Raw genomic sequence first — 22,640 nt, 5'->3', positions numbered from 1 at the left:
TAGCTGATGTTATCATGAATTGCTTTGAAAAAGCACAAACTCTTATGTATCATTATAAGAACCCAACACTGATGACTCTAGCTTTCCAGCTCAGTAGTTACTTGTTATTCTGCCAGGCTCATACTTATCATATATCACACCCCTGTCATTTTATTACTTTCTTTTTTTTGTTGTACTTTTTCTCTTTTTAGGTTTCTCCTCCTCTTTTTCCTCTTCGCCTCCACACCTCCCATCACTCCTCATTTCTGTATCCTGATGATGACCTCACTCTTACACCCCCCTAGTTCAGTCACTTCCCCTAAATGTACACAGAATGAGCGAGGGCATTGAGCAGGAAGGATACAACAGACAGACACAGAGTTAATAAAGACTTCTATAGAGAGACGAGAAAGTAAGGGCACATAGTGGCGGTGCACCCTAAAACCTGCCCTATGGTACTTAGAAGAACTGAATGCAGACAGGAAGATTTCAGTTATGTGAAGCCAGATAAGAAGTAATTACAAGGGACATATAGTGCTGTGTATACCACCGAGAAACTACAGTTTACTAGAGAGAGTCTCTTCTCCTGGACACACTGGATGACATAGACCTGCTGATATGCTGCGCTTCTGGAACGCTGGAATTTTCTTGATCACACTTCTTATCAATGGTAATGTTATCTTTGCAAAATATTTTTGGTCTTTATGGTGTTCGACAGCCAAGATCACAAGGCAGTGGGGAATTTGGTCACCTTGATGTCAAGGCTGTGGGGAATTTGGTCACCTTGACGTCATCTGTGTCGAAGGCTAAATATGATTGATTTTACCATTACAGCTTATCGTTACCATTTACCATTACTCACGTGGTTTCGCAAAGTGTGTGCTGGGGTGTTTTTAGAGCGCCGTGTAGGTTCTTTTTATTATGTGATACTTCTTTTGCATTTTAATCACAGCAAGCTCCAAAAATTGGTCATTTTGTGGCTCGTTATGAATGGAAGGTCAGTTTTAAATGTTATTATACGTCGTGTGGGTATTATGTGATGCAAAATGTCAATGACAATTTGACCAATTCAAACTACATCCTTGGTAACTCTACGGTCGGAATCGGTTGGTCAAATTTAATTTAAGGAGCAAAAAAAAATTCTTGACCTTCTAAAATAGAATCTCCGCTATTTAATGTAATCCTAACTATAATTTTAAATGTATATATATATATATATATATATATATATATATACACATATATATTTTTTTTTTTTAATGCAAGGTCTTTGGTTGTTGGGGCATGCTCGGCCCTTGGGTCATGGTGTAGGTATTGCTGAAGAACAGTAGGTCAGACTAGAGACCAATGTTGTAGAATACTGTTCATAGCATTGGTAATGGCTTTGTCTGCACACATCTGCATTGGTGTCTCCGTCACAGATCCAGACAAAAAAAACCACAATGTGCAGCACTATCCAGTAAAAGGCTGGACACATCTTTTTTAGACTTTCTGCTGTTATGATGAAGCAGAACGTAAATGAACACATCAGACGTAAACAATGCCGACTTATATCAGTTTTACTAATAGAGGGAAATTTGGAGGGATACTAGGAGATATGAATAATTGCTGTCTCTTGTGGTTCTCTTAAATATACGTTGAGGTAGCAATTTTTATTATGCAGTATGGCAATGATGATGACTGGGCAGAAAAGGGAAGATGGCCCCAATTTTTTGCAACCAGTCTCAGAGCAGCATAATCTAAGGGCAGAAACCCTGATTCCAGTGATGTGTCATTTACTAGATGTGTGCTGTGTTTGTTAAAATCCTCCTTTTATCAGATCTGGATTCTGATGCATGCTCAATATTAGCTCCCTGTATAACAGTTGTTTTCAAAGCACAGTGACAGTGCGCTCCCTCACCGGTGATGAATTGGAAAGAGGGCGCACTGTCAGTGCGCATTGAAAAGATAAGAATGTGGCAAGCAAAGCAGGGAGAGCAGCACACCCCTGAAACAGATATCACAGTGACATCTGTGCTGGAGGTTGGGCTGGCCCCTGCTCTCCTGCTTTCTCTCTTTTTCAATCTGCACTGATGCTGCGCTCTTTCATTGTTCGTCACTTCTCATTAGCCACGTTCACATGTTCATTATTTGGTCAGTACTTTGCATCAGTATTTGTAAGCCAACACCAGCAGTGGATGTAAAATGCAGAAGTGGTGATGTGTTTCTATTATAGTTTGTCGCTGATTGTTCCACTCCTTATTTTGGATTACAAATTATGATGTAAAATACTGACCAAATACTGATTGTGTGAGTGGGGCCTTAGAGCCAGCAAGGGAGCGCACTGTCACTGCGCATTGAAAAGGAATATCTCGCAGGGAGGTGATACTAAGCATATGTCAGAATTGACAACCAACGAAAGCTCAGCAGAGCAGCGACTAGCCCAGCCCCTGAAACGCTTAATTTCAAGGTGGGAATAGGGACTGCAGCAGTGAACACAGCCTCTGCCCTCTGATGATGTCCCGTTTGAGTATCCAAGCATGCACTTGGGATTATCAAACAAAACGTCATCATACCAGAAGTAAAAATAAATAAAGCCATTAGAGAGAATAGATAGGGAACGGCGGAGACTTTTTAATCAAAGTGTATTAGAAAAGCAGTTAGATTATTACATTGAATAGATAGATATTTAGGACTGAAATCAATGTTAGTTTCGGACCACCATTTTAAGTCAGGGACTCACTAAGAAGTTTGCCGTGACGTGGCAGTGGGCTGATCATCAGTCTAATCATAATGTTTACTAAGAACCTCGAGTTTTGTAAATTTTTGCTTAACCACAAGAGACTAATGTCTGCATTTTGGATGTGCGCTCCATGACTTTCTTTCTCCAGTTATAACATATGCTATTACATGGTACTGCTGTGTGTAGGATATAATGGCCACTCAATAAATATATGTAGAACTGTGCTTGTCAGATTCAGGAAGTGGAGTTTATCATCAGCCCTAATTGATCTTATCACATACTTTATATCTGTGCTCTTCTAGGACTGCAAATCGACAGCATTATCCATAGGCCAGTTTTAGATGAACCTATCAGGGGACATTTGTGAAGTCTCAGGCCGATCAAGGGTCTTAACGCCCCCATATACATTACATGAAAGTCGGCCAAATGCACCAATTTTGGTGGGATCGACCAATCAATGTTTATGGGACCATCAACTCGTTCGGCCAACAACTATCAAATGCGCATGAGCATTTTAAAGGGAATGTGAGCAGTTTTTTGCCACCTATGAACAGCATAATGTAGCGACAGAGAGCCAGATTCCAGCATTATGCCTCTTACTGGAATCTGTTATGATTAGGTAACCGAGGAGGATAGCAGGGAAATAGGCTAGGCAACCAGATAACCAGAGAGGTTGGTAACTTAGCGGATTGCAGACCCCTAAACTGTCAACACAACTAAAATTAGCCATGGGACGTACCTACGATGCCCTAGACGCCTCGGCACAGCCAAAGAATTAACTAAGCCTAAAGAAAGAAAGGGGAAAGCTAAACTGCCTCAGAGTAGAACCCCAAAGGAATAGATAGCCCCCGAGCATATATTGCTGGTGAGACAAGATGAGGCACAAAACACAGGCAGAAAATAGAGTAAGCAAATGATGGGGCCCAAACTGTCTAGATAGAACAGGACAGGAAAGTATACTGTCTGCAATCACGCAAAAACCCTAAGAAAAATTCCAACACGTCTGATATGCAAAAATACTGAGGCCACATGACCTCTCGCCCACTAAATAAGAATGGTGTGAACTGGACGCAAAACAAAAGATACTGGGGATTAGAAATATTGAAAAGACTGACATAAGCTGTGGCAAATGAAACAGAGTCCAGCATAGGTCCCAGCAGGGAACAAGGCTGAACTCACACCAGCAAGGCAGAAATCAGAGAAAAGCAAAAAATGGATCAAATGCAAAAAGATTCAAGCAGACAAATAACTTATCTGAAAGATGCAGGACGGAGCAGGAGGCAAGCAGACTTCCAAAATGCTCAGGAAGAAAACCAAATCACCGGCAACAACTGAGGGAAGCTTGCTCACTTAAATCTCTCCAGTCTGTAACATCTGACCTCCAATCATCCTCCTCAGGTGATTGACTTCTGTCAGCCAGACCAGCTCCATTACCAGCAGCAACCACAAGAGGGAGCCCAAACTCAGAAGCCAGGTTAAAAGTGTTCACAACAGGAATCACTGTTTTATCAACAGGAGACTATCACTAGTGGACTCGTAAACCCGCTGCCATGTAGTCATCTGTATTCATGAACTCTGGATTAACCCCTCCCCCACCACTGATTGGCAACTTTCTGCCTACGCACAGTACATACAGAAAGCTGCCAATCAGTGCTGCGGGTGGGTTTATACAGAGCTCAGCATTCAGAGCACTGACAGATCTGCAGTAGACAAAACAATGATTTTTTAAGAACTGCAGCAAGCAGCTCAGTAAGTGACACCGCTGGAATCAGAGTCTCTGCTCCTACATCATTCAACTCTCAGATGGGGTAGTAAAACGCTGCTGAAAGATTTTCTTTAAATTAACAAACTGATAAATAGAATCTTATTTTAGAATCTTGAGAAGTCATCAGTTCAGGTTCTTAGTCCCAGTGTCGAGCTGGACCTTTTCATTTATAATATGGGCACACACAAATACCCGTAAGACCAGTTCAAGCAGCAGTATTACGATAGCGATCTAATTGCATCTGTAAATTGCGTGAACAGGTCAATGTGCAGTTCCACGTGGTCATCCGCAATGAGGACAGGTGTAATGGCTGCCCGTAATATGGACCAGAATAGAATTTTTGGTCATTGTCCGCGTGGAAAATTGGCCATGTGCACTAACACGCTGACGATAATGGGTTTGTGCGCATTCTGTGTCATCTTAGCCCTTACTCTCAGTTATCACAGCCGCTGTAGACTTACAAGACTCATTTTTCTCTTTTACTATATGTTCACCACAATGTAAGGACATCCTTTGGTGTGATATTATAATGTTACTGTTTAGTTAAAAAAGTTTTTGCCACAGTTATGTCTTATCCTTTCCAAGTAAAATGTGGTTGGGTGTTGTTATGTGTCCCGTATGCTTTGTGGGGCACATGCGGTTATACATAGCTATATATAACCAGTGCAGAGGGATATTATTATTTCCCCGCCTGACGGTCCAAAATTCCAGTTTATCTGGCGCTGAGCAAATATAGCTGTAGGATGGCAGGAAATTACAGAATAGTCTCACATTAAAGGACTCGTCTGGGTTGGAAAATCCCTTTAGTTGCGTTCCGCTACTAAGACCCCCCAGGGATCTGTGGTGGACCCCAGCAGTAAATGTTCAACGCACCAACAGCATCACTGGAACTGCGTGACAGATATTAGCATTGTAACAGGCTTGAGACTTGATCAGCCACGTCCTATAAAACCGCTGCAACATTACAAGGACCCCACTGTTATGCTGTCATGTCAGGCTATGCTATACTGCATGGTACTATAGGTAGGCAGTATTACGCCATTGTAACTAGGTATATTACAGCAATGTCATGCTTATGTGTGATTGATGTCACTTTATTATGTCTGTGATGCAGTAGGTAAGATTTATGGTCTTTAAAGGGAACCTGTCACCCCCCCAGGGCCTTTTAAAGTAAAAGAGCCACCTTCAGCAGCACTAAGGCTGCATTCTGTGAAGGTGACCCGAGAACTGATTGCAGAGCGCAGGCGCTGGTGACGTCACGAGAAAGAGAGGCGGCGGCCAGAGACCAGAGGGGGATGATGGATGGCTGTGAGGCGGTTGAGTCAGGGGGAGAAAATATACTGACTCAATAGAGGTATGGTGGGAAATTTATCAAACTCATTATTTCAGCGTTCCTAGGGATAATAAACAGAAGAGCCACCTTCTCAGAATGCAGCCTTAGTTCTGCTGAAGGTGGCTCTTTTACTTTAATAGGCCCTGAGGGGGTGACAGGTTCTCTTTAAAGCACCACTCCAACTTTTTTTTATTGCAGAGCTGGAGTGGTGCCCCTAATCTTATACTCACCTGCCGCCATCTTAAGCTTGTGACCTGCTGGATCTCTCCAGTGTTTGCTACACAAACCAAAAGCCACAACTCAATGCAAGTCGATGAGAGCATAGACTTAACACTGAGAGTGTCATGGTTTCGACAGGGTTAATGCCCTGCCCTTTCAGGGTTAATTGTTTTGGCCTCCTTTTGGATCTGGGAGGGATATTTATACCTATGCTGGACTAGGGTTCTCTGTGAGTTATACTCCAGCCCTGCGCTGAGATAAGTTGACCCTGGTGTTTTGTGTCTTGTGCCTGCACTGCGTGTATGTTCCCTGATTCTGATCCGGTCTGTCCCTCACTTTGTTGTTGCCTGTTGATCCTGTACTTCGTTGTTCAGCTCTTTTGGGAATTGACTTCGGCTTGTCTCCTGACTACATTTTTGTCTCACTCCTTTTGTCCTGTGCTGTCCTCCTGTTACTGTGAAGATGAGGATGAATGAACTCATGGAGATCAACATCCGACACTGCGGAGACACCATCACGTGTTTCTCAACGCAGTGATTCTAGAGCAATGCCCCCATCCCTTATGGGAAATATGAAAAACATGCAAAACAGAAGCCGCAGAGACACCATCACATGTTTCTCAACGCAAGCAATGACCAGCCAGGTCTTTCCCCGGGAAGGAACAACCACGGGAAGGGCAGTCTCCAATGAAGGAAACCACCTATGCCAAAACATGGTATCCATCCACAGACAGCTGTTTCGGGGTATTGCCCCTCATCAGTGTGGAGTAGGAAACTGGCTGGTAGGAGCAATGCCTAGTAAAAGACTGTGAAGATGAGGATGAATGAACTCATGGAGATCAACATCCAACACTGCGGAGACACCATCACGTGCATATTTCCCATAAGGGATGGGGGCACTGCTCTAGAATCACTGCGTTGAGAAACACGTGATGGTGTCTCCGCAGTGTTGGATGTTGATCTCCATGAGTTCATTCATCCTCATCTTCACAGTCTTTTACTAGGCATTGCTCCTACCAGCCAGTTTCCTACTCCACACTGATGAGGGGCAATACCCCGGAACAGCTGTCTGTGGATGGATACCATGTTTTGGCATAGGTGGTTTCCTTCATTGGAGACTGCCCTTCCCGTGGTTGTTCCTTCCCGGGGAAAGACCTGGCTGGTCATTGCTTGCTTTGAGATACATGTGATGGTGTCTCCGCGGCTTCTGTTTTGCATGTCCTCCTGTTACTGACATTGGCTAGTCCTACCCCGCTACGCACGTTGCCGGTTCTTACTTTCCGCCTTGTGCGCCCCAGTTCGCACGAGTACTAGTTCTAGCCTTTAGGACCTTTCTGCTCTGGTCACGTGACCCGCCAGGTCCTTGTCTGTGTCTCTGCACACCGTCGTTTCTGCCTGCTACTTTCTCTTTCCCTCCTTCTCTGGAGAGTGTGCTCGGTAAACACAGTCTTCTTCGGTACTGTTCTCTCTCTCTAGTGTATCTAGTCTGTCTCTCCTGACAGAGAGCTTGTGACCACTACCTCTGACTTCCGGTCAGTCAGAAGTTGTGGTCACAAGATGGTAGTGTGGGACCGCAATGGCCCCAGGAAAAGCTGGAGACAGCGGCTGGTAAGTATAAGTCTGCGCTCAGGGAACTTACGTTAGTGGCACCACTCCAGTGGTGAAATTGAAAAATGCTGGAGTGATGCCTTAAGCTTTAGAAAGAGTTGTTCTCATAGCTTACAATTTGCAGAGAACATACACCCCTGGGTAACAAAATGCCTCATGTTGGATGTTGAATTAATGATGAGCGAACGTGCTCTGATAACGTCTTATCCATGTATGCTCGGGTGTTATCTGAGCATCTGGGCGTGCTCGTATATCATGTGCCAGTCCCTGCAGCTGCATGATTTGCGGCTGTTAGACAAACTGAACACATGCAGGGAATGCCTGTTTGTTAGGGAATCCCCCACAAGTGTTGAGGCGGTCTTCTTGCTGTAAGCCCGAAAAACCAAGGAAAGACCTGTCCACACAAACTGTCTGTCTCTCTCTGTCCTCTGTCTCTATGATGAAAAACATGTTTGTACTCCGGGGTGGCCTGTGGGCAAGTTTCATACTTCCTGCTCTTTCACGAAGAGTTTAGAGCAAGGCTCTTTATTTTCAGACAATAGATTACAATGACCTTTACAGAGGTTCACTAGACAGCTCAATACAAAAGATAGGGTCCTGATCTGATCATTGTGGCTACTGTACATGTATTATTTCCTGAAACAATAGGAAATTAGAGTCTTAAAGAAAACAGGCCCAGTGAAAGTTGCTCATTCTATTTTTTATATTTAACAAAGATTGTAGTAACGTGCTGCTGCAGTGCAGTACAGCGCAACCTCCACCAGGGGGTGATGGTGAGGGAAGAGAGGTTGCACACACACAGCGTAGTAACACAGAGCAACAGCACAGGTGTCACAGGTAATGAAAAAATGGTCAGACTAGCTGAAGTTTGCAACTGTCAGGAGCAGAAGTACCAAAGGAGACAGCAAGTGCGTAGTCAGGGACGAGCGAGAAGTCAGGACCTACCAGGAACATGGTATCAGAAACGTAAGATGTAAGCCGTGTCAGGGTACAAGCCAGAGAGTCAAAAGCCAGTCGGAAAGCGTGGTATCAGAAACGGAAAAACTAGAAGCAGAGTCCAGAGATCAAGCCGAGTCATACACAAGTCCGGGTAATCAGGGGCAGAAGGAACACTAAAGGAATACAGGTCAGAGGCACTAGCTTGGAAGCTTGCAGTATAGCTGACACTGGCCCCGCAGGCTGCAGAGGACTGAAGTAGCCCAGCCAGCTCCAGATTAACCCCCGCATGACCAGTCCAAAAAGAAGACAGCAGAAACCAAATTCTGGACTGGATCATGACAATTGTGTTATACAGTCATATGTTAATGTTGGGCACCCCTATCAATGTTAACCTTTTTTCTTTATAACAATTTTGGTTTTTGCAACAGCTATTTCAGTTTCATATATCTAATAACTGATGGACTCAGTTATATTTCTGGATTCAAATGAGGTTTATTGTACTAACAGAAAATGTGCAATCTGCATTTAAACAAAATTTGACCGGTGCAAAAGTATGGGCACCTCAACATAAAAGTGACATTAATATTTCGTAGATCCTCCTTTTGCAAAAATAACAGCCTCTAGTCGCTTCCTGTAGCTATTAATGAGTTCCTGGATCCTGGATGAAGGTATTTGTGACCATTCCTGTTTACAAAACAATTCCAGTTCAGTTAAGTTTGATGGTCGCTGAGTATGGACAGCCCGCTTCAAATCATCCCACAGATGTTCAATGATATTCAGGTCTGGGGACTGGGATGGCCATTCCAGAACATTGTAATTGTTCCTCTGCATGAATGCCTGAGTAGATTTGGAGCGGGGTTTTGGATCATTGTCTTGCTGAAATATCCATCCCCTGCGTAACTTCAACTTCGTCACTGATTCTTGCATATTATTGTCAAGAATCTGCTGACACTGAGTTAAATCCATGCGACCCTCAACTTTAACAAGATTCCCGGTGCCGGCATTGGCCACACAGCCCCAAAGCATGATGGAACCTCCACCAAATTTTACTGTGGGTAGCAAGTGTTTTCTTGGAATGCTGTGTTTTTTAGCCTCCATGCATAACGCCTTTTTGTATGACCAAACAACTCAATCTTTGTTTCATCAGTCCACAGGACCTTCTTCCAAAATGTAACTGGCTTGTCCAAATGTGCTTTTGCATACCTCAGGCGACTCTGTTTGTGGCGTGCTTGCAGAAACGGCTTCTTTCGCATCACTCTTCCATACAGCTTCTCCTTGTGCAAAGTGCGCTGTATTGTTGACCGATGGACAGTGACACCATCTGCAGCAAGATGATGCTGCAGGTCTTTGGAGGTGGTCTGTGGATTGTCCTTGACTGTTCTCACCATTCTTCTTCTCTGCCTTTCTGATATTTTTCTTGGCCTGCCACTTCTGGGCTTAACAAGAACTGTACCTGTGTTCTTCCATTTCCTTACTATGTTCCTCACAGTGGAAACTGACAGGTTAAATCTCTGAGACAACTTTTTGTATCCATCCCCTGAAAAGCTATGTGGAATAATCTTTGTTTTCAGATCATTTGAGAGTTGTTTTGAGGAGCCCATGATGCTACTCTTCATAGGAGAATCAAATAGGAGAACTACTTGCAAGTGGCCACCTTAAATACCTTTTCTCATGATTTGATACACCTAGCTATGAAGTTCAAAGCTCAATGAGGTTACAAAACCAATTTAGTGCTTCAGGAAGTCAGTAAAAAGTAGTTAGGAGTGTTGAAATCAAGAAAATGATAAGGGTGCCCATACTTTTGCACCGGTCAAATTTTGTTTAAATGCAGATTGCACATGTTCTGTTAGTACAATAAACCTCATTTGAATCCAGAAATATAATGGAGTCCATCAGTTATTAGATATATGAAACTGAAATAGCTGTTGCAAAAACCAAAATTGTTATAAAGAAAAAAGGTTAACATTAATAGGGGTGCCCAAACTTTAACATATGACTGTATATACAAATCAAAAATAACCATTGCCAAAAATTAGTTTAAAAAATACATGTAACACAAAAACCTGATTTAAACAATAGGTACAGTGGGGCAAAAAAGTATTTAGTCAGTCAGCAATAGTGCAAGTTCCACCACTTAAAAAGATGAGAGGCGTCTGTAATTTACATCATAGGTAGACCTCAACTATGGGAGACAAACTGAGAAAAAAAAAATCCAGAAAATCACATTGTCTGTTTTTTTTTCATTTTATTTGCATATTATGGTGGAAAATAAGTATTTGGTCAGAAACAAAATTTCATCTCAATACTTTGTGATATATCCTTTGTTGGCAATGACAGAGGTCAAACGTTTTCTGTAAGTCTTCACAAGGTTGCCACACACTGTTGTTGGTATGTTGGCCCATTCCTCCATGCAGATCTCCTCTAGAGCAGTGATGTTTTTGGCTTTTCGCTTGGCAACACGGACTTTCAACTCCCTCCAAAGGTTTTCTATAGGGTTGAGATCTGGAGACTGGCTAGGCCACTCCAGGACCTTGAAATGCTTCTTACGAAGCCACTCCTTCGTTGCCCTGGCGGTGTGCTTTGGATCATTGTCATGTTGAAAGACCCAGCCACGTTTCATATTCAATGCCCTTGCTGATGGAAGGAGGTTTGCACTCAAAATCTCACGATACATGGCCCCATTCATTCTTTCATGTACCCGGATCAGTCGTCCTGGCCCCTTTGCAGAGAAACAGCCCCAAAGCATAATGTTTCCACCACCATGCTTTACAGTAGGTATGGTGTTTGATGGATGCAACTCAGTATTCTTTTTCCTCCAAACACGACAAGTTGTGTTTCTACCAAACAGTTCCAGTTTGGTTTCATCAGACCATAGGACATTCTCCCAAAACTCCTCTGGATCATCCAAATGCTCTCTAGCAAACTTCAGACGGGCCCGGACATGTACAGGCTTAAGCAGTGGGACACGTTTGGCACTGCAGGATCTGAGTCCATGGTGGCGTAGTGTGTTACTTATGGTAGGCCTTGTTACATTGGTCCCAGCTGTCTGCAGTTCATTCACTAGGTCCCCCTGCGTGGTTCTGGGATTTTTGCTCACCGTTCTTGTGATCATTCTGACCCCACGGGGTGGGATTTTGCGTGGAGCACCAGATCGAGGGAGATTATCAGTGGTCTTGTATGTCTTCCATTTTCTAATTATTGCTCCCACAGTTGATTTTTTCACTCCAAGCTGGTTGGCTATTGCAGATTCAGTCTTCCCAGCCGGGTGCAGGGCTACAATTTTGTTTCTGGTGTACTTTGACAGCTCTTTGGTCTTCACCATAGTGGAGTTTGGAGTCAGACTGTTTGAGGGTGTGCACAGGTGTCTTTTTATACTGATAACAAGTTTAAACAGGTGCCATTACTACAGGTAATGAGTGGAGGAAAGAGGAGACTCTTAAAGAAGAAGTTACAGGTCTGTGAGAGCCAGAAATTTTGTTTGCTTGTTTCTGACCAAATACTTATTTTCCACCATAATATGCAAATAAAATGAAAAAAAAACAGACAATGTGATTTTCTGGATTTTTTTTTCTCAGTTTGTCTCCCATAGTTGAGGTCTACCTATGATGTAAATTACAGACGCCTCTCATCTTTTTAAGTGGTGGAACTTGCACTATTGCTGACTGACTAAATACTTTTTTGCCCCACTGTATATTTATTTTTCTAATGATGGTTTTCTTTTAAATGTTGATCTTGATCTGAATTGAAGATCAATGCAAATTTCCTGTTCATAGGAGTGACATCTAGTGCTTGACAATCTGGTAGTTTAAGGCTACGTTCCCACTATGAGCTTTTGGTGCGTTTTTGATGTTGCAGATTTTCTGCACCTATTATTTAAATTGGGCTACTTGCATTTTTTCATTGTATTTTTATGTGCAATTTTTAACGTGTTTTTATCGCAGTTTTGACAAAACTCTATTAACATACTTGGGTGCGGATTCCATTTACTTTTGATGTGTTTCCACTGCAGAATTGCAGTAAAAACATTTTTACCTGCAGAATTTCCATACCTAAGGCTATGTGCACACGCTGCGGTTTTTGCTGCGGTTTTGCTGCGGTTTTGGCCCTGCAGAACTGCAGCAGTTCCGCAGACATGGTATTTTACCATGTTAGCCTATGGGTTTTCAAAACCGCAGTGCTCACGCTGCGGTTTTTTCCGCGCGGTTTTGCTGCAGGTTTTTTTTCGCAGCATGTCAATTATTTCTGCGGATTCTGCTGCGGTTTCACACCTTTAACATAGTAGAGGTGTGAAACCGCAGGGCAAAACCGCAGGCCAAACCGCAGCAAAACCGCAGGTCACTTTACCTGCGGTTTTACCTGCGGTTCCGCGGGAAAAAACCCGCAGGTGAATCCGCAGTGTGTGCACATAGCCTAATACATTAGAATCACTGCTCACATATAAGTGAAAGACTGTGAGTCAGGAGTTTGATAAGAAAAGGACAAAGATTCTATTCCCCTGATTCCTCTGATGTTGAGTCACCAAAGGATGCTGTGACACCACTGCTCTGAAGACTATAGAATGGTAAATGCAGCCCTACTCTATAATGCAGACAGTGACTAAGATCAGTACTAGATGAATAGTACAATTCGTAGTTACAAAGTGAGCTACTTTTTACATAGAAATTGCCCATACTGTATATACAGTGTTGGCCATAAGTATTGACACCCCTGCAATTCTGTCAGATAATACTCAGTTTCTTCCTGAAAATGATTGCAAACACAAATTCTTTGTTATTATTATCTTCATTTAATTTGTCTTAAATGAAAAAACACAAAAAGAATTGTCCTAAAGCCAAATTGGATATAATTCCACACCAAACATAAAAAAGAGGGTGGACAAAAGTATTGGCACTGTTCGAAAAATCATGTGATGCTTCTCTAATTTGTGTAATTAACAGCACCTGTAACTTACCTGTGGCACCTAACAGGTGTTGGCAATAACTAAATCACACTTGCAGCCAGTTGACATGGATTAAAGTTGACTCAACCTCTGTCCTGTGTCCTTGTGTGTACCACATTGAGCATGGAGAAAAGAAAGAAGACCAAAGATCTGTTTGAGGACTTGAGAAACCAAATTGTGAGGAAGCATGAGCAATCTCAAGGCTACAAGTCCATCTCCAAAGACCTGAATGTTCCTGTGTCTACCGTGTGCAGTGTCATCAAGAAGTATAAAGCCCATGGCACTGTGGCTAACCTCCCTAGATGTGGACGGAAAAGAAAAATTGACAAGAGATTTCAACCCAAGATTGTGCGGATGTTGGATAAAGAACCTCGACTAACATCCAAACAAGTTCAAGCTGCCCTGCAGTCCGAGGGTACAACAGTGTCAACCCGTACTATCCGTCGGCGTCTGAATGAAAAGGGACTGTATGGTAGGAGACCCAGGAAGACCCCACTTCTTACCCCGAGACATAAAAAAGCCAGGCTGGAATTTGCCAAAACTTACCTGAAAAAGCCTAAAACGTTTTGAAAGAATGCTCTCTGGTCAGATGAGACAAAAGTAGAGCTTTTTGGGCAAAGGCATCAACATAGAGTTTACAGGAGAAAAAAAGAGGCATTCAAAGAAAAGAACACGGTCCCTACAGTCAAACATGGTGGAGGTTCCCTGATGTTTTGGGGTTGCTTTGCTGCCTCTGCCACTGGACTGCTTGACCGTGAGCATGGCATTATGAAGTCAGAACACTACCAACAAATTTTGCAGCATAATGTAGGGCCCAGTGTGAGAAAGCTGGGTCTCCCTCAGAGGTCATGGGTCTTCCAGCAGGTCAATGACCCAAAACACACTTCAAAAAGCACTAGAAAATGGTTTGAGAGAAAGTACTGGAGACTTCTAAGGTGGCCAGCAATAAGTCCAGACCTGAATCCCATAGAACACCTGTGGAGAGATCTAAAAATGGCAGTTTGGAGAAGGCACCCTTCAAATATCAGGGACCTGGAGCAGTTTGCCAAAGAAGAATGGTCTAAAATTCCAGCAGAGCATTGTAAGAAACTCATTGATGGTTACCGGAAGCGGTTGGTTGCAGTTATTGTGCAACCAAGTATTAGGCTGAGGGTGCCAATACTTTTGTCTGGCCCATTTTTGGAGTTTTGTGTGAAATGATCAATGTTTTGCTTTTTGCTTCATTTTCTTTTGTGTTTTTTCATTTAAAACAAATTAAATGAAGATAATAATACCAAAGAATTTGTGTTTGCAATCATTTTCAGGAAGAAACTGAGTATTATCTGACAGAATTGCAGGGGTGTCAATACTTTTGGCCAACACTGTAGATTGTAATTTCCGAGAAACTGAGAGCATATGTCTCAAATGTAGGAAATCAAAAATGTAGTTTTGGCAGTCCGTTTAAGTGGCAGCGTTTTGAGCCTTAAGTTAACCCTAGATATATACCCATAATGAGTTTATAATATTGGATGGGGTAAACATGTTAAACAGCAACTTCTTTGAGGAAACTCTCAACTGAAAGAACCAAATCAGCATTCTGAAATTGTGTAATTTGCCAGTGATGAAATATTATTCCAAAATTTTGACTCAGCAGTATTATGTTGTGTGAACCAAGTTACCGTGTCTGCTCTTTGTCAAAAAGCAATTAATAATCTTTATATAGCGCTAACATATTCCACAGCGCTTTACAGTTTGCACACATTATCATCACTGTCCCCGATGGGGCTCACAATCTAAATTCCCTATCAGTATGTCTTTGGAGTGTGGGAGGAAACCAGAGGGCGCAGAGGAAACCCACGCAAACACAGGGAGAACATACAAACTCCTTGCAGATGTTGTCCTTGGTGGGATTCAAAACCCAGGACTCCAGCACTGCAAGGCTGCAGCACTAACCACTGAGCCACCGTGCTGCCCAATTAGATGAGACCTGTGATATACAGTATATATAAATAAAATAAAAAAACTTGCAATTTTCACACTGCCCACTAGGGCTTTTTGACATTAAATTCCTATTGTTTCAGGAAATAACACATGTACATAGCCACAATAGTCAGATTCTTGACCCTATCTTTTTTTTTTTTATAGAGGTGTCTTATGAGCCTGTCTAGGGAATGGTCCAATACCCTTTGGACCACAAGGCTACTTTCCCACAATGAGATATTGGTGTGTTTTTAAAGCTGTATAGATTTTTCTACATTAAAAACGCAGCGTCTTACAGTTTTAGCAAAGTGGAAGGGATTTATAGAAATCTCACTGTTTAATGCTGTGTAAACTCAAATCCACAGCATGTCAATGTCTCTTGCAGGTATGCAGAGTTTTATGTGCAGAATTTCCCCATTGACTTGCATTAGGCTATGTGCACACACTGCAGATTCACCTACGGGTTTTTTCCCGCGGTTTGGCCTGCGGTTTTGCCCTGCGGTTTCACACCTTTACTATGTTAAAGGTGTGAAACCGCAGCAGAATCCGCAGAAATAATTGACATGCTGCGGGAAAATAAACGCAGCAAAACAGCACGGAAAAAACGCAGCGTGAGCACTGCGGTTTTGAAAACCCATAGGCTAACATGGTAAAGTACCATGTCTGCAGAACTGCTGCGGTTCCGCAGGGCCAAAACCGCAGCGTGTGCACATAGCCTTAGTGACTCACCTGATAAGGTGGATTCTCTAAACCAAAGGACAGGGTGAGAAATATGTATCGGAGACCTGGAAGTTCATGGATCAGCTAGGTCCAGGACAGCATAAAATTCAGGACAACAGACAGATAAGCGGCACAGGAAGCCCCAGATCAAGCAGAGCCAAGTGTTACTGATACACATGGAAACAGTAGATGCATAGCCAATCTGGTAGTTTTCTTGCAGAAATGCAGTTACATACAAGAATAGTAGATTTCCACACGAGGTCAAAATTGTTGGTTCCCATCGTTTAATGACAGAACAACCCACAATGGTCACAGAAATAACGTAAATCTGACAAAAGTAATAATAAATAAAAAATCTATGAAAATGAACAAATGAAAGTCAGACATTGCTTTTCAACCATGCTAACACAGAAATAAAAAAAAAATAAAACTCATGAAATAGGCCTGGACAGAAATGATTCCAAGATTGTAGACACCTGTGATGCTAATTAGTGGACACACTGCGATTTAACATGTCCCTTTTGTCACATTTTTTCCAGGGGTACCATCATTTCTGTCCAGGCTTATTTCATGAGTTTTATTATTTTTTTTAATTCTATGGAAGAATGGTTGAAAAGCAATGTCTAATTTTCATTTGTTCACTTTCACAGATTTTTGATTTATTATTACTTTTGTCAGATTCAAGTTACTTCTGTGACCATTGTGGGTTTTTCTGTCATTAAACGAGGGGTAACAACAATTTTGACCACGTGTGTATTGGCAATCTGTTAACTTGTGGATGAGATGCAGTTATTCCCAGGAACAGAAGAACTGCAAGCATACGTAGCATTGGAACAACAGAAGAGTTGAATATAATTATCAGGTACCTTGCTTGCAGAGGCAAAGGTGTGAACGCCACCAGTATTAGCAGAGAGCAGTTTGTCATCAGATACTTTGTTCCAGTAGAATTGGAGGTGCAATAGCATCAGGGTTCACAGGACTAAAGTAGGAAATAGCTGCAGATTGCTGTTAATTAGATAGGAGTTTGCTGAGTAGATAATTAGATACTTGACATGTGCTGAATAAAGTGGATGATGGGGAAAACTCCTGCAAAAGAAAAAGTAGCTGAGAACTGTGCTTTCTAAATACTCAGGCAGTTGGCATCTGTCTGAACCAGTCTAAAACAACCTAGAGGAGGTGTTAGCTGGGTTACCAGATTAACCAGATGTACAGCTCATTGTAAAAGGAACATGGCCCTGTGATGAAGCTTTGACAAATGAGTAGCAACAACTATGAGGGTAGCAGTTTTCTGTGCAGCCTCCAGTGGACTCCTATGAGAAGCACCTGTTCTGTGTGCAGATTCCCTTGTAAAGCTGAGAGGAAACAGTTCTGTCAGCAGAGACTAACGTATCCCCATGAGAAACAGCATCTCTGTGTGCTGAGAGTCCAGTGTAGGTCTACGAGCAGTAACAGTTATGTGTGCAGATAGTTTGGTGTAGCCATATGACAGGTACACTTCTGTGTGTACAGAGTACATTATTGTTCAGATCAGCATAACTATAGGTGCAGGGATTGCAATCGCACCATGTCCTTGGAGACTTGAGGGTCCCCAAAGATTACTTTGTCCCATATGATATTACTATTAAAGACTTGTGTTGGTTGAGGACCCAATTGGAGAATTTGTATTGGTTCCCACAAGCTTCAAGTTCCACCAAGATTGTAGATAGTCCAGTGTATTCCTAGGAATTTAAGCAGTTCTAGGTTCAGAGAGTAGTATATTCCTATGAGAGACAGCAATTCCTAGTGAGAGATCGCGTTTAGCATATTCCACAGCACTACAGATAATATAGAGCAGTGGATATTGTATGGACTCACCTTCTGTAATTTAGCTATCCTTGTTCCTTCGAGTAAAAATTATATTTTTGCCAGAACTCAAACCAAGAGTTTAATGAAGAGGGGAGATGTATAAGAGCTGCCGGGAAGTATTTAATAGGTCATGGTCTGCTGTAGTAAACTTCAAGTTTGAGACAGATTTCTTACACGTGGACTGGACTGGTGGTCAGACTGGAGATGACATGACACAGCTGCCCATAACGAAATGGTTCAAATTATACTGAGAAGTGAGACAGAACTAAATAAATTATGCAGCTAGAATATTTCTGGATTGCTTATTTAAACCTTATTAAAATGAAAATGGAAAACCCTTTGACACCAATTTAGAATCTTAAAATGTTACAGCCTACAATAATGGTGTTACTGACCATTTTGGCCAAAGTCCATTCCTTTTCTAATAGCTACTACCATAAGGGTAAAGTACTGTGTTTCAAATCAGATCTCTTCTTGAAAGTGTTGTTCCGTGCAGAGGATAAATCTAGTATCACTTGGCAACTAAATCAATGGTTGGTGGACCACATAAAAGATCTCACCAAGTCATTTAGATGTGGAGTTGTGGTTTGCGGCAGCTTCTCCCGCAGCTTATAGATATATCAATGGTGGAGGAGAAAGCTAGGAAAAAAGTAGCTCAAAGGATACGTATCAAAATAAGACTAAAACATGGTGCTCACCCTTTGGGTTTGAGCTACAACCAGGAAAACTTATATAAAGACATTATGCTGGATATAGCTGCTGCCAAAGTCCTTTTCCTTTAGCTATAGCTGCCACTCTATGCTTAGAAGAATATATTTCCATTATTGAAATGGGCACACTTATACTCTCATAAAGTGTTGGACATATACAGTGCCTTGCGAAAGTATTCGGCTCCCTGGAACTTTTCAACTTTTTCCCACATATCATGCTTCAAACATAAAGATACCAAATGTAAATTTTTGCTGAAGAATCAACAAGTGGGACACAATTGTGAAGTTGAACGAAATTTATTGGTTATTTTAAATTTTTGCGGAAATTCAAAAACTGAAAAGTGGGGCGTGCAATATTATCCGGAACCTTTAACTTAATACTTTATTGCGCCACCTTTTGCTGCGATTACAGCTGCAAGTCGCTTGGGGTATGTCTCTATCAGTTTTGTACATCGAGAGACTGAAATTCTTGCCCATTCTTCCTTGGCAAACAGCTCGAGCTCAGTGAGGTTTGATGGAGATCGTTTGTGAACAGCAGTTTTCAGCTCTTTCCACAGATTCTCAATTGGATTCAGGTCTGGACTTTGACTTGGCCATTCTAACACCTGGATACATTTATTTGTGAACCATTCCATTGTAGATTTTGCTTTATGTTTGGGATCATTGTCTTGTTGGAAGACAAATCTCCGTCCCAGTTTCAGGTCTTTTGCAGACTCCAACAGGTTTTCTTCAAGAATGGTCCTGTATTTGGCTCCATCCATCTTCCCATCAATTTTAATCATCTTCCCTGTCCCTGCTGAAGAAAAGAAGGCCCAAACCACGATGCTGCCACCACCATGTTTGATAGTGGGGATGGTGTGTTCAGGGTGATGAGCTGTGTTGCCTTTACGCCAAACATATCGTTTGGCATTGTTGCCAAAAAGTTCGATTTTGGTTTCATCTGACCAGAGCACCTTCTTCCACATGTTTGGTGTGTCTCCCAGGTAGCTTGTTGCAAACTTTAAGCGACACTTTTTATGGATATCTTTGAGAGATGGCTTTCTTCTTGCCACTCTTCCATAATGGCCAGATTTGTGCAGTGTACGACTGATTGTTGTCCTACGGACAGACTGTCCCACCTCAGGTGTAGATTTCTGCCGTTCATCCAGAGTGATCATGGGCCTCTTGGCTGCATCTCTGATCAGTCTTCTCCTTATTTGAGATGAAAGTTTAGAGGGACGGCCGGGTCTTGTTAGATTTGCAGTGGTATGATACTCCTTCCATTTCAATATGATCGCTTGCACAGTGCTCTGTTATGAATGGGTCACCGAGGAGGAAAAAAGCAACACAATGCTAAGTCTCAGAAAACCAGAGAGGTTGGTAACTATGCAGACTGCAGAGCCCTGATCTTAACACACAACTAGAAGCAGTCGTGGAGCGTGCCTATGGTGGTCCTGGACGCCTCGTCACAACCGGAGAGCTAAATAAGCCTAAAGTAAGAAAAGAGGAAAACTAACTCCCCAGAGCAGACCCCAAAGGAAAGACAGCCCCCCACATGTATTGACGGTGAAGCAAGATGAAAACACAAACAAAGGCAGAAAAATAGGCTGAGCAAACGATGGGGCCAAACTAACTTGAAAGGACAGGAAAGGAAAGAAACTGCAATCTGCCAAAAAACCCTACCAAAAATAATGTCCAACGCTTCTGATAGCAAAATTAACCCTGAAGTCACTAGACTTCTCCCACTATATCAGCACTCTGAAATATTCTGAGACATAGCAAAAAGAGACCAATCTAATAAGGGACAAAAAAGGCAAATTGGCAAATACAGATAAATAGGAGTGGAAATTCAGCATAGCCCCAGCAGCACAAAAACTGAGTTGACCAACAAGAGCAAGTGTGAACATTAGCAAAAAACAAACTTAACTTGAGATGACTGGATGCCATATGCACTTCATGAAAACAATGTATTGCTCAATTGTACATAATTAGGTTACAATTATAGCCACATGATGTCATGACATGACTTGAGCAACAGAATGTGTAAAATAGGACAATAATGAGATAGTCGCACTTGAAACTGAATATGAGGGAAAAACAAACGACCAGAAAATCTCACAAGACATAAAATAATACAAAATATAATTTATTGATAAATTAATACACAGGATATGTGGAAACACAGTGAGGTGGGAGATCCAAAACTGCTTGTACATGCAGAAAAGACCATGGGACACACATACACAGGAGGGAGGGGGTAAGTATAAATCACATATAGCGCCTTACTGCAAACAGATTCAATTATGCTTGCTCAAAGCAAAATTGCACATCCCCCAAAGAGGCCTCATAAAGTGCACACTACCAGACATATATCAATGAAAAGTGTCAGCATACAATAATGAAGGTATAAAAGCTACTTTCATACCTGGTAAGGATAAGAGGCGTCCCGCCCAGTGTGTGTCCCATGGTCTTTTCTGCATGTACAAGCAGTTTTGGATCTCCCACCTCACTGTGTTTCCACATATCCTGTGTGTTAATTTATCAATAAATTATATTTTGTATTATTTTATGTCTTGTGAGATTTTCTGGTTGTTTGTTTTTCCCTCATATTCAGTTGAGATGACGGGAGCAGAGCTGAAGTCCAAGATCTGAGAAACAGACTGAATCGTCAGCACTAGGATAGGGCGTCGGCTGTCTTATATCCATTCTGATCCTCCAGAAATCCAATCACTATCCTCCTCGTCAGGTGGCAGACCATTACCAATTAAACTAACCTCACTACCTCCTGTCACTACCAGAGGGAGAATGGAAGGAGAACTCCCAGCTGGTGGAGCAGAAAATGAGCTCTGTTATGATTGAGTCACCGTAGGAGGCAAAAACAGAAATGCTAGCTAAGTCCAGAAAACCAGAGAAGTTGGCAGCTATCGGATTGCAGACCCCTGATCCTATCCACAACAACTAACAGTAGCCGTGGGGGGTTCCTACGATGCCCTAGACCCCTCGATCACAGCCGGAGAATTAAATAGGCCTAAAGAAAGAAAGGGGAAATCTAAACTGCCCCAGAGCAGACCCCAAAGCAATAGGCAGCCCCCAACATATAATGACGGTGAAGCAAGATGAAAACACTAACACAGACAGAAAGATAGACTGAGCAAAGACGGGGCCCAAGCTAACTAGATAGGAAAGGACAGGAAGGCTGCTGTCTGCAATCCGTGAAAAACCCTATGAAAATAAGAGCCAACAGACTGACAGTGAAAAAGGCCCTGAAGACGCTAGGCTTCAAAAAAGCTATGTCAGTACTCAGGAATATTCTGAAGACAGAGCAACAGGCAAAAGGAGATTCAGCTCACCCCAGCAGGGAATGGCAGAATCCAGAAAAGCAAGGAAAACAAAAACAAAACACAAATGCTAACAGGCAAAGCAGAAAACTTAGCTTTAGAGGAGCAGGAATCAGACTGGTGTCCTAGAAGTCCACAGAGAAATCACCCGCAGGGCAGAAGGGCGTCGGCAGCCTTATATCCAGTCCGTGACTCCACTCAGCCAGTCATCCTCATTAGGCTCAGGTGCCTGATAATCAGGCTCATTACCTTCCTTTACCAGAATAGGGAGTTCACCAGACCTCAGTGACGAAGGGGAAAATGAACTCACAACAGAGCTCATAACAGTGCTCCTTGGGATGTTTAAAGTTTTGGAAATCATTTTGTATCCAAATCCGGCTTTAAACTTCTCCACAACAGTATCACGAACCTGCCTGTTGTGTTCCTTGGTCTTCATGATGCTCTCTGTGCTTCAAACAGAACCCTGAGACTATCACAGAGCAGGTGCATTTATACGGAGACTTGATTACACACAGGTGGATTATATTTATCATCATTAGTCATTTAGGACAACATTGGATCATTCAGAGATTCACAATGAACTTCT

At 42.3% G+C, this 22,640-nt stretch overlaps 1 protein-coding gene across 1 annotated transcript in view; it reads left to right on the top strand.

The window, feature by feature from the left end:
* Positions 1-300: 300 nt before the first annotated feature.
* LOC141100329 (adhesion G protein-coupled receptor E5-like) overlaps positions 301-22,640 on the top strand; it is a 156,584-nt gene continuing 134,244 nt past the window's right edge. The window contains exon 1 of the mRNA XM_073588728.1: positions 301-649. Within this exon, the coding sequence (XP_073444829.1) occupies positions 598-649 (52 nt within the window). The 5' untranslated portion in view covers positions 301-597. The remainder of the gene's footprint in view (positions 650-22,640) is intronic.

The sequence above is a fragment of the Dendrobates tinctorius genome, unplaced genomic scaffold, assembly GCF_039654945.1.
Source record: "Dendrobates tinctorius isolate UK_male_01 unplaced genomic scaffold, ASM3965494v1 ptg000104l, whole genome shotgun sequence".
In the NCBI taxonomy this organism is placed as follows: domain Eukaryota; kingdom Metazoa; phylum Chordata; class Amphibia; order Anura; family Dendrobatidae; genus Dendrobates; species Dendrobates tinctorius.
The sequence above is the reverse complement of the archived record's forward strand: the minus strand, read 5'-3'. Positions and strand labels throughout refer to the sequence as shown.